General features: G+C 38.7%; 1 protein-coding gene across 3 annotated transcripts in view; it reads left to right on the forward strand.

Moving 5' to 3' along the window:
• myh11a (myosin, heavy chain 11a, smooth muscle) overlaps positions 1 to 12,648 on the forward strand; it is a 34,018-nt gene that overhangs the window by 10,116 nt on the left and 11,254 nt on the right. For 2 of the 3 annotated variants that reach the window (XM_004538925.6, XM_012918217.4), the window contains exons 4-13: positions 3,618 to 3,645; positions 7,005 to 7,104; positions 7,222 to 7,248; positions 9,712 to 9,804; positions 9,904 to 9,967; positions 10,726 to 10,824; positions 11,305 to 11,448; positions 11,671 to 11,766; positions 11,923 to 12,041; positions 12,135 to 12,287. In XM_004538925.6, coding sequence (XP_004538982.1) covers positions 3,618 to 3,645; positions 7,005 to 7,104; positions 7,222 to 7,248; positions 9,712 to 9,804; positions 9,904 to 9,967; positions 10,726 to 10,824; positions 11,305 to 11,448; positions 11,671 to 11,766; positions 11,923 to 12,041; positions 12,135 to 12,287 — 923 coding nt within the window. The remainder of the gene's footprint in view (positions 1 to 3,617; positions 3,646 to 7,004; positions 7,105 to 7,221; positions 7,249 to 9,711; positions 9,805 to 9,903; positions 9,968 to 10,725; positions 10,825 to 11,304; positions 11,449 to 11,670; positions 11,767 to 11,922; positions 12,042 to 12,134; positions 12,288 to 12,648) is intronic. The other variant, XM_004538926.6, reaches the window with a different exon arrangement.

A 12,648-nucleotide genomic window follows, 5' to 3' on the forward strand; every position in this document is an offset into this window, starting at 1 on the left:
AAATAACAAAATGTCTCAAGTCTCGTGCAAAGGTGAAAGAGACTGTCTCATATGGGTTTAAGTGAACTCATGATACGTTTTCCTCGTGCTTATTTTCTATCACTGTTACTGTTACAATGGTGATGATTATGTTAAATGAAATTTCAAGTAATCCATGTGAGCCCAGAGTTCAGGCTTCGAACTATTCTCAGCACTGTTTCAGGCCGTTTGTCCTGCTCTTAGACCTGCATGATGTCAGCGAGACTGGATATCTTTAATATGATGATCTAAGACACACAGCGCAGGCTGTTACCACATAAAGTCCCACCTACCTGATGTTTAAACTTTCTGTTTATAAGGCAGGGGCAGTCAGAGGACAGTTGGTTTAAATGGAAGGGATGGCAGCTAAACAGCTTGATTTGAGACAACAAGATCCAGTGTTATTTTGAAATGTGAATCATGTGGTTCAGGAATAAGAATAGCTCATGGAGTGTGAAATCAGTATGATAGGTCCTGTTTAATTTTTAAAGCTGGGGGAAAAGTATCAGTTTGAGAGGGGCAGCGAGTCAGAGGAAGGTTGTCTTAAAGGCAACTTTAATGAGGGTCATGGTTTAGATAAATAAGAGTGATTTTGAGCTGTAATGTAAAGCTACTGTAGTGGAATAAAAAAGGAACTGGAAACGAGCATAGCTGTAGCTCAGGTGGCAGAGCAGGTTAGCCACTAATCAGAAGGTCGGTGGTTCGATCCCAGGCTGCCTCCTGGCTGCATGCCAAATATCCTTGGGCAAGATACTAACCTTGTTTGCCTACTGGTGGTGGTCAGAGAGCCCGGTGGCGCCAGTGTCCGGCAGCCTTGCCTTTGTCAGTGTGCCCCAGGGCAGCTGTGGCTACAATGTAGCTTGCCATTGCCTGTGTGTGAATGGGTGAATGACTGAATGTAGTGTAAAGTGTAAAGCAGGAACTGAGTAAAGTGCTATACAAATGCAGGCCATTTACATTAAAGTCTCCTTTTGATTCATAGGGTCTGATTGCTTGAAGCGTAGTCTTTTTCATAATTTAAACCTTTACAATATCAATGTCTCAAGGGTTCTCTATACACCAAAATAATATAAGAAAAACTATGACTGCCAGGGAGTTGTTATTGTTGATGCTTTGGTAGGATTTCCCATGAAGTTGTGACTAATGAAGCAGGATGTTCTACACTGAGTGCTGTAGTATGAACAATTCACATGTAAACTGGAAGTGGTGCATAACTGAAGCAAATCCAGATAAGTCTCCTAAGCTCTGAAACATTCCTTCTTCAGTCTTGGCCAAGATCCCATTCCTCCAAAATTGTACTTTGGTCTTTGATGTCCGGGAGATAAAAATGTAAATTCCCGTGGGGAGTTTTCTGTCCCCAGCAGCAGATGATTGACATGCTGTCCTTCCGTGCTCACAGTATATTTACTGGTGCAGAGACTCATATAATCAGATTTAATTCTCGTGACTTAATTAGGTTCACAGATTTTTTAAGTCTCATTCACTAATGTGAGTGCATGTTGTTTTTGGATTTGTTACAAGAATTCACAAATCTGGCCACCTTACTCTCTCTCTCTCTCTATGTGTGTTGCTGTCTTGCACTCTGCCTTAATTAGGAAGTGCAGAGAGGGAACAGGGTACATTTCGTCTGTATGTAAGGAATGAATCCAGTGGAACAGCAGCCAAACTGGAGTTCACATGGAGAAAAGGCATCCACCCCAGTTTACAGTTCAATGGAGGCTGGACACTGTATCTGTGTGTGCAGAATAGAATAGAATAGCCCTTTATTGTCACTGTACTTGTTCGACGAAATTATGAGTGCTCCACCCTAATTGTGCAGGAGTGTGCTGCTGGTTTATCTTGTGTGTGCGTGTGTGTGTGTGTACTTGTATGTGTGTGTCTTGGGGACCGCTTTAAATTTTCCACCTCTAAAGAGAGGACAGTTTGGCAAAGTGAAAACTCAATTTATGAAACACCTTCAAAGAGTTTTGTTGAGACTAAGGTTGATGTAATGATGCAACAGGGTTAGAGAGGAGCGGTTAGACTAATTTCTGTTGAACAAGATCACATTAAGCCCAGTTTAATCTCAAGTGCCAGACAAGTTAAGTTGTTGTAGTACCACCAACATTTTTCCTTTCTTTAGTAGAAAGAAGTTCATTAAACATTAGACAATTAAATATAGAGTATCTGTTAAAATCAATAGACAGTAAACATCATCATATCGTGTGAGACAGCTTTTCCACCTTCAGTTAGTCTACTGTCACTAAAAAGAAATGTTTTGGATACGTCTCCAAGGCTAGCTATCTTACTTCAGGCTACAGGCTATGGGGGCTATAAAATTGAAAACAATTAGTGCTTTGGTTTGTGACGTTATCCATTCTGTCAGTGCAATGTTTCCTGGTGCAATAAATGGGGAAAAAATTCCAAAAATGATGCCCTCCTCTCTTGCAATTTTAATTTTCTATGCAGTGGGTCAGATTGGACAATAGATATAAAAGAGAGGAAGTGCCTTAAACATTTCTTTCTAAAAGGTAGAAAGGTAGTGACTCCTCTAGTTGAAAAAAGATGATGTCCAGTATAAGAAAACTACTTACACTCTGACCTCAGTAAAGACTGTACTGATGAGTGCATGAACTCAGTTCAAGTCTTATGGAATACAGCAGTATCAGGAAGGACATTAAAGCAGGGTATGTTTAGGGGGGACCATATAAATGTTCACAGGCCCTCATGTCTGGTTTAAAAGAAATTGGAAATTGTGTGGCTCAAAGTTTCAGAGATGAAATTTCACAAATCAGTGGGTGACATCATGGTCGCTATGTCCATGTTTTATATAGTCTATGGAACTCTTTGGGAGACGTTTGACACCACAGAGATGGAGTGAAGTGTCAGTAAATAACCTCACAAAGTTAGACATGTCATTAGATTTGTGTCCTGGACATGTGGATGATAATCAAAATGAAAATGACACTCTTCAGTGTCAGAATGAGGAATTGTCTCCCGTCATTCACCCTACCCTGGGTCATTTTTGTTGCACAGTTGCATAGAGGTTTATGAGGCTGCCTAGTATGCCATTTGTTCTGTTCTGATCACAAATGCCCAGAAAAGTTATCTCTCTTTCAGCAATGTGCACCATACTCCCCCAGGGGTGGTTTGTACTGAAGTATACAGTTACAGTTTAGCCTTACATGGTCTTCGTGTAATCTCCCTGGAGTATTTTTGGAGACAGTCTAATGACTCATTGTTTTTGCGCATTCAGAGTTCATTTTCATGTGTAAAAATCAAAGTATTTTTAAGAGTTACATGTTTTCTTTGGCACAAGGGAGTAAATCACAAAGCCTAGCTGGTGTTTTAAGTTTGACAGTAGATTGATCTTTATTGCTGGAGAATTACATGTGGTTTCACAGTAGTGCATTTGACTACTTTGCATGGTGAATATAAGTGGTAGAAAGAAAAGAAAGAAAATAAAAGTCCCTCATGTCTATCATGCACAATAAAAATTACAAATGTATTCTACAGTTACTGCAAATTTATTTAGCTGTATCATGAATTTTATGTTTAAAAGTATTCAACATAAGTTGTAATAAAAATAATCTAACACTGACTCTCTCTTGATTCTACAGATCGTGAAGACCAGTCCATTCTCTGCACGTAAGTGAAAATCTCTCTCCTCCATGCTCACCTGTTCCATCTCTGCATGTTTGTTTTTTTACATTTTAAACATCACATAAAAGCAGGAGTGAATGCTACATCTGTTTGTGTGCAAGAACAGTTACATAATGCTTGTGTAAACATAGATCTAAACAGACGAAATACCTTTTTGGTCTCTCAGCACCGTTTCAACCATTAGTGCCAAAAAGAAATGATTTTGTTTGTCGGATTTTGTTACCATGGAGTCATCTTGTATTCAAAGACAGCTAAACTGGATGTGCTTTAATGCTTTTACGGTGCTCCCAGAGGCCCCTCTCTCCTCTCAGACCCTTACTCAGGAAGTATGCCCTGGATCCTGATGGGAGAACCAGATTAGCTCTGCAAATGTTTTGGCTCTATTTTGTTTGTTTATTTGTTCTAAACTAATTATTGAGAACTTTGACTGGGCAATTGGACATCCAGGGACAAACGGCCTCATTTTGTCTCTTAATGATAGCTTGATATTTGGACTGGCCTGAACTAAACTGTACTTTTAATTTATAGTAAACAAAGTGAGTTAATTAGTTTTTCTTTGTGTGCTGGAGTGACTTCACGTTTTGTCATGTACCATTTTAAATTAGTTGCACAATATAATCTTGCTGTTTATACATGTATATCTCAGTCATAAATGTAATTTAATAAAGACAATCACAAGAATAACCTTCTACACAAGAAGGTTAATTTACATGAGGCCATATTTAAAACTGTTTAAAGTTTTGTACGCAGAGCCGAAACACCATCAGCTTGGAACATCAACTCCTTGCACTTTTTAAGATTTCTGAGCCCCATCAGGCCTTTGGACCCATAAAAGGCAAAAATGTTTCAGCAATGATGCGTGGAATTTCATTTATGACATTCTTCCTTGTGGGTGGATGCACTTGTGTTTAATTGCTTTGTATGCTTTGTGGTATTGTTTTTACAACAATCTATTATGGGCCGCTTGCATTTTAATGATTTTTAGTGAAAGCACTTTTTAATGTTGTGACTGGAGACTTGTGTGTGTGATTTTAAGCTGTTAATTAGTTGGGAAATTACACAGAGTGACATTTCTGTCACAAATTTCATATACTTCCTCTGTGGATGGACATGCACCGTTTTACCATGTCTGAAATCTGGTGAAGGCAAAAGAGGATTCAAAAGCGTGACTTTTGAAAGTGAAGGTTAGAGTAATCAAACAAACAAAAATAGACTAAGGGTAGACTAAATAAGTGGATCCGGATGACCAAAAAAAGGGAACTAAACTTGAGGAATAGGCTTGAACATTAGAGAAATGTTGGATGGCAGACAAGAAGATCCAAACTAAATACTACAAAGAGGAATAGATAACAGGACGCAGGTGAAGCAAATCAAGATACAGACAGTAATTACAGTGTTATTAATACAAAATACCAAAACAGTTTCAAACCTATTATAACAAAATTAAAACGGCTCCAGTCTGGACTTTTATTTGTGGGTTTGATTATATCTTAAAATGATTCCTACTGTATCTTCTGGTTGCTGAGTCCTGATGAATGTATTATTTATTGTATTTCCCTGATTGCTCCATATAATAGTAAAAACGTGCCATGGGAAATAGTTGGGATGCTAAGAAATTTTTGGCATTTCAGCTTCACAAGGTCACCAGTTTCTTTTGTCTGCTGTTCAGTATATTTTCATGAAAAACAGACTGATGGGACAAGAATATTCACTATACTTCTGACTAGCTTAGGGCTCAAAGTTATAAATTTTTTAATGAGGAACGCCAAATATTTAGCCTTCCTGTCTGTTCTTGTAATTTTGATTTGTCAATCTAATAAAAAAGGGTGTGCAATTCATTTTCTCAAGGGGCCTCAAGTTCTCAAGAAACTGGAACTGCTGTGGAAGATCACATTAATATGCTGAACTCTGCTCAGTGTTAATTTTATCACTTTTGTCCACAGTCCCAGTTTCTCATGGGGCCCCCCTGGGAAAAATGATTGCCCACCTCTTCTTTAAAAGACGATACTACTTCCCTGATATTCAGTGACACATGTACACTTGTAAAATGTAGAAAAAATTGATGTTTTTATGAAATTAAATTCCCAAATATTAGAAATGCGGCCATCCATTCTGTAATCGTTCATACCCTTTCAAATAATCTTATAACAGCAAGTGAAACCTGTGCTGCTTACTGTGGATAAGCCGGATGAGACAGCTTGATAAACTATCAGGAAAAAAATCCCAACAGAATTTGCTCTGCACTAACAGCTGCCTGCAATAGCAGCCTGGATGTCATATATCCTTAGCAGACCTGAGCAGGACTGAGTAATTACACTCCTCTTTATGCTGCCAGGCCCTAACACAGTGAGCATCCGATGCCTTTTATGGACCCATGACCGAGCATGTCTGTGTGTTCTGGCTAGTGGCTGATGGCTCTGGGATCATTCAACTTTATTTGAAGTAGCCAAGTTCATTTTCGGGGAATAAATTGCATCGTCTCGCTTATGTTTAAGTAATTAGATGCCTTTCAAGCATACAGTAGCACGTTTTAGATTTTTGTCTAGTCTAAGAGTCGTTGTCATATAACTTTCATCAAGTTATCAGGTATATAAACGAATATAAGAAGTATATTAACATGAAGTATCGGGTCACATTCTAAGAGCTAGCTCGGCTCTAGTGGAATGGTTGCATGAAATACTCCCTCCTGTCTCTTCGGGTGCATCTTAAAACCGATTCTTATATAGTGCCTTTCTAGTCTCCCAGAGTACTCAAAGCACTTTGTACAACATGCCGCATTCACCCATTCACACAAGCACTGTCTTCTATGTTTTTCAATGCTTTCTAACTAGCATTCACACACATTCATACTCCAATGGATTCATCGGAGAACAACTTAGGGCTAATATCTTGCCCAAGGATATTTGACATGCAGACTAGGGGGAGTCAGAGTTCGAACCCCCAACCTTCCGATCGGTAGACGACCTTGTTAGACTTAACTAGAGTAACTCTGAATGAGTTAAATTTGGAAATCTTATAATCGGTCTCAGACAACTTTCTTCCCTTATGAACAACAGGTGAGTAGCATCAGTATGCACAAATAAGAAAAAGGGTAATAAATCCCTTTTAAAATAACCTTTTCCCTGAAACTGTGTAGATTATCACAGGACCTGTGTGTAGTATACAGTCTGAACAATAACATTATGCTTTGTGTCAGGCACAGTTATCTCTGCAGCACATGATTTCCATTCAATTAAACTGGGTTACTGAAGTGTGAACAGAAACCTGTCAGTATTGCTTATCTTCATTGTCCTCTCTCCTTCTCTATTTCTTTTTCAATCCCACTGTAACTTTTTCCTCCCTAGTGGAGAGTCTGGTGCTGGGAAGACAGAAAACACCAAGAAAGTCATCCAGTATTTGGCTGTTGTGGCCTCCTCGCACAAAGGCAAGAAAGACAGCAGTGCTGTAAGTATCTGTGTAAAGAAACCATGATAGTTAGGATCTGTCAGCCAGTTCCCTCACTCTTAATGACATAGGAAACTACCCAGTTTAATCCTGTATATTACCATTTCCTCCAAATAGCAACATGCAGGATCACAGTTGGCTTACGTGAGTAAAGGGGAATGCCCGGAGTGTGTTTTTCTGTGTGGTTTTCATGTGTGTGTTCCTTCTTTAGGTTAGAAAAGTGCATGAAGATTGATAGTGTCACTGTTGCCCCCGAAATACCTGTTTTTCTACTGATTTTGCTTACACCAAAAGTACAGATGCCAAATGTTACTTTCCTTCTGTTAGATGGTGTTTACCCTAATATTCATCATCAAACAAAGTTTATTAAGGCTGCATGATCATCAGATTACTGAATCTCAGTCACATTTCAAACCTTGTGTTGTTCAGTGGCAGATATCCAGTTTTGCCTTCTCCTCAAGCGGTTCATTACGTTCAGTTTTTTGACCTCCATCTTCTTTAGACACCCTTTCACTGCCAGTGGAGATTATATGCAAGCCTCCCCGACAGTGAAAGGGTCTCTCACAGATCACAGTGTGAGCATGCCCTGTTTTTACCTATCAAACACCAGTCGCCCCCTTCCTTCCTTCCTTCCCTCCCTTACTTCCTCATCCGACTGCCAGTGGGCCTGACGTGGGCCGTGAGGCTGTCCTGTAACTTTTACTTTGTGGAGTTTTTAAAACTCAGTTTGGGAAACTCTGTTGACTTTTAAACATTGTGACTTCACTAAAATCAGCAACAAACTTGAAGCTTTCACAAAAAATAAATAAATTATTTTAACGGTACTTCAGCTCAAACCTCACAAGTTGATGTTGCTGTTCTGGTGCTCGGGTAATAATTGGAAAAAGTCAGTCAAAGCAACGCTTCCCTTTGGCTCTGACCCTGCTCACTCAGAAGGTCTTTGCTCCCAGAGGAATAATTATCTCTGGACACTGTCCTCTATAGGACCTTGAGGCTCCCATGGACTGCCTGTGCAGAAATAGCATTGGATTAAACTCTTTTTTTTCTGCTTTCTCTTACTTCCGCTCATTCTCAAGCACTTTTTTAGCAGTTTCTCCTAATCTGTACTCTTAGATATTTGTATTTAAACTATGTCTCAAGGATCAGTCTTTCCCACCAGCTATAACTTTCTCTTTCATGCTGTCTTGCTTTGCATCTTTTTTCCTTTTCTATTTTCTCATTTTTCCTTCAGAGACTTAAATAAACAGGACCTTCTTCTCTGCTTTGCCACCTCTGAACTGCATCTCATCAGCGGGTCTGTATCCTCCTGTTTTTTTCTTACATATAATATAAATACTTGGCTTTTAATTGAGGACACAACTTTTCCCAAATTAAAGCATTTTTCTAAGAGGCAAATTCCAAAATTATTTTAGTTCTCTTTTTTAAATTTTCCCATGTTCCTTTGAAATGTCTATATGTCTGTTTGGTTTGCTAAAGCAAGCTTAAAATATCTGTCAAAATATCACTAGTTTTGCCAAATTTCACATAAAAATACAGTATGAAGTGAAATAATGTGAAAACCGGGAATATTACTTCAATTCACATTCAGTCAGTATTGGCTACGTCTTTTACTTATTATCATTATTTCTATTTTTAATTACAGCTGTGGCTGACCTCCATATTTGTCAGTGAGTTCCAAAAACAGTCCTCTAATATATGGAAAAATATATATCAGCATTAGTAAAAACATCTGTAAACCACATATTTTGAAACTGAGCTTAACGAATTCACACAAGTTGGCAAACAGCTTCACATGGCTATCGTTTGTCTTCATTATCTTTGTGCTACAAGTCGTGCTCCTTTCTCTTCTTCCTAGCTTTAGCTCACTTACAGTGTTGCTAAGGGAGGTGTTTTTAAGCAAGAGAGGTTAGGTAGAGGTCTACAGCGCCCGACCTGGATACAGACTAGGACAGACCACTTTGATCAGGTGGATTAACTCAATGCAGAGTGACGGGGTGTCTGCCTCATTTACTGACTATCGCCCAGCTCCACCTGCATCTACAGTCTCTGCAGTCACGCTGGAAGCAAATCGCATCTCCAGTAGGATGTTTCTGAATCAGAATCATTTTGATTTGCCAACGCACTGAATAAAAAAAACTTTGTTGGAATATTTTCACAGCTTTTCAGCTGGTATTTGGAAGCCTGTGACCCAACATAACCCACCTCATCCATCTCAGCCTCTGATCTTCGTCATCAACAACAGCTTCTCTGGATTTTAACAGTTTCTCAGAACTGATGGAGGAGTGTTTTGGTCATGTCTGTGTTATGTAATCCATCCAGTATTCATCAGAAAATCAAAGAAGACTACAGTGAAATTATTATATTAACCTTTTGTAACTTGATATAAATGTACTTGTCCAAATATTCATTGCTTAGTGAGGACCCGCGCCCTTCGTCTTGTTTTCTGCCTTTTTTCCCTTGTCACTGATGATATTCTGGTAGACCTACGCTAACCTATCAATACTGACCCTATACTACTTCATCCCCACCAAACTCCAACTCCACTGCATCACAAGCAGCGAATCAGTCCTTCTTAGTCACATTTTTCTGTGTTGCTGTCATCACTAGGGGGAGCTGGAGAAGCAACTCCTGCAGGCCAATCCTATCCTGGAGGCCTTTGGAAATGCTAAGACCATCAAAAATGACAACTCCTCAAGATTTGTGAGTTTTGTGAAGTTATAGAACGCATTGTTTAGATGTTTTCTTAGTTATATTTTTTGCACGTATCGTGATCTCACTTCTCATTTATCTCTCTCACAGGGAAAATTCATCCGCATCAACTTTGACGTGACCGGCTACATTGTTGGAGCCAACATTGAGACTTGTATCCTTTTTACTTTTTAATCTTAGACATATTATTTTTACAGTGAGAAGACTTTTTGTGTTGCCTTTCATCTGCACCAAAAGTTAAATGCTGTGTGCTGCTTTTTGATTTCAAATAAGTTATTGCAAAGTTTATCTGCTGACAGCTTTTGAATAACAGTTTATTTCGGGCCATTATAAATCATCTTTTTCCTATAAAAGGCGTTTTTTTAGGTATATAATTCAAACTTGCATCATCTATGAGATTTTTAAAACAATGACTGCTAGCTTTGTTGCTAATTACTTAATTACTTATTACTATTACAATTATTACAATTACTTATTAATCACTTGGATGAACTGTTTAGATTGTTTAAAGTCACAATAACCTCAGAAAATAAATGTTTGGCTTTAAATCAAGAATTCATACACTGATTACTGCAAAAATTAACACTAATATCTGATGACAGTTTATTTTTAAACATAATGTCATACTCTTCTGGACATTTTTCTGTCATATAACTTAGGAATAAAATCAGGGCTTGTGAAAATATTTCACATTTGGCTAGATACTGAATAGGTGGCACTCATTCGATGACATTTTGGAGAGAGATAGATTATTAGATCATTAGAAACTGAAACTTGACTGGCTTGTAAAAAAAAACACAAGGCATTAATTATATTCTTCCTATTTAGTTAAAACAAGAATTATCATTTAAGGCTAAACTAAATTGCCCCTACTCACAAATGAGATTTTTATTCTTTAACAGTTGCTCTCAGATCTGCTGGAGAAGTCTCGCTGTATCAGACAGGCAAAGACAGAAAGAGCTTTTCACATCTTCTACTACATGATTGCTGGTGCCAAGGACAAACTGCGCGGTAAGATGATTATAAACCCAAAATATGTGTGTGATTTCTTTGATGCTGCTGCTCAGCTGTTAGCAGGGCTTCTTTGATGCTGCAGCAGTTAGCAGGGCTTCTTTGACAGTGTGTTGTACATATCACCGTCATGTGGAAGTCTCATCTGGAACTGGAGGAAGGGGAAAAGGAAGTCACTTCTGGTCTTCGTTGACTGTCATGCATGTCACAATTTATCCAGCTGGATTATGAAAATGTTTTTTTAAGGTCATGGAGGAAAAGAATTTTCTCAAACTCTCAAAGAAGATTTTCTTCCAACTGATGTTTAACCACAATAATCAAAATAAAGCTGAGTAAAGCGTTCCTGCATGTTATTTATGACCACTCGTGCTATTTTCTCACGAGAGCAAAATCTTCATAAAAAGTTAAGCCTCACTGATTCACAGATTACTGACCACAGAACGATGATGATGATAAGTCGCTGTTTTTCTTTATTTTCAGAGGAGCTACTTCTGGAGCCCTTCAGTAATTACCGCTTCCTCAGCGCAGGCCACGTCCAGCTCCCTGGCCAGCAAGACGATGAGATGTATGAGGAAACCATGGAGGCCATGAATATCATGGGCATCACAGAAGAGGACAGAATTGGTATCAGCGTAGTAATAAGCATAGCATTAGCATCGCTCTAATACTGTCGGGTCTTTACCTTCTGAATCTGGACTGTTGTTGTGAATTTGCATTGAAGAGGCAACATTCATTTACATTTAAATCAGAAAACAAGCTGATTTTGGGGAAATGTTCCAGCAAACAAGAAGAACATTATTATTAGTGTTTCCCCGTGAAGTCAACCACTTGATTTCCTTGTTCCAGATATCCTGAAGGTGTGCTCCACAGTGATGCAGCTGGGAAACATTGAATTCAAGAAAGAGAGGAACCAGGAGCAGGCAACCATGCCAGACAACACTGGTTAGACACAACTTCTTCCTGCCATTAGAAATCCCACTAGGGGTTATTGACTTTTACAAAGCCAGCTGTAACTTTAAAAATGTATTATCTATAGCAGCAAGAACACCTGGGTGAAATAATATTGTGTCCAATATGACAAAATTTCTGTCTTTGTAGCTGCGCAGAAGGTGTGTCACCTGCAGGGCATCAATGTGACAGACTTTACACGAGCCATCCTCACCCCTCGCATCAAAGTGGGCAGGGAGGTGGTGCAGAAGGCACAGACCAAAGAGCAGGTACTGCAAGGAGGAAACTGTTTAAAAACACAGGAATAACTGTGTGTTAATCACAGTCTGGTCTGTGTTCTTCTGTGTGTCTGTGTCTGTTAGGCTGACTTTGCTATAGAAGCGTTGGCCAAAGCTGTCTTTGAGCGACTGTTCCGCTGGATCCTGGGCCGGGTTAACAAAGCCCTGGATAAGACTAAACGCCAAGGAGCCTCCTTCCTGGGAATCCTTGACATTGCCGGTTTTGAGATCTTTGAGGTATAGATCATCACACACTGTAAAAAAAATTGTAATATAAAAGAATTTTACTGTGTATTTTCCAGTTTTGTACTGTTCTTCTAGAATATCATTAAATTTACATAAATAGACTGTGATTTTACATTTCAAATGTAAATTAATGTAAAATCACTGTAAATGTAATAAAACATAATTTTCTTGTTTTTTAAATGTATTTGTCTGTATATATGCATATTTAGATTATTAAAATACATTCACAAATGAAAAAGGCAAAGTCCCATGTAAAATTAGGACAACAAACTGTATTGTCATTACTGGAAATAACCGTATTTTCATGAGAAAGTTATTTTCTGGTATTATTTTGGCGCCCCAGCTGCCAGAA

Source organism: Maylandia zebra, linkage group LG6 (genome assembly GCF_041146795.1).
Source record: "Maylandia zebra isolate NMK-2024a linkage group LG6, Mzebra_GT3a, whole genome shotgun sequence".
Taxonomy (NCBI): Eukaryota; Metazoa; Chordata; class Actinopteri; order Cichliformes; family Cichlidae; genus Maylandia; species Maylandia zebra.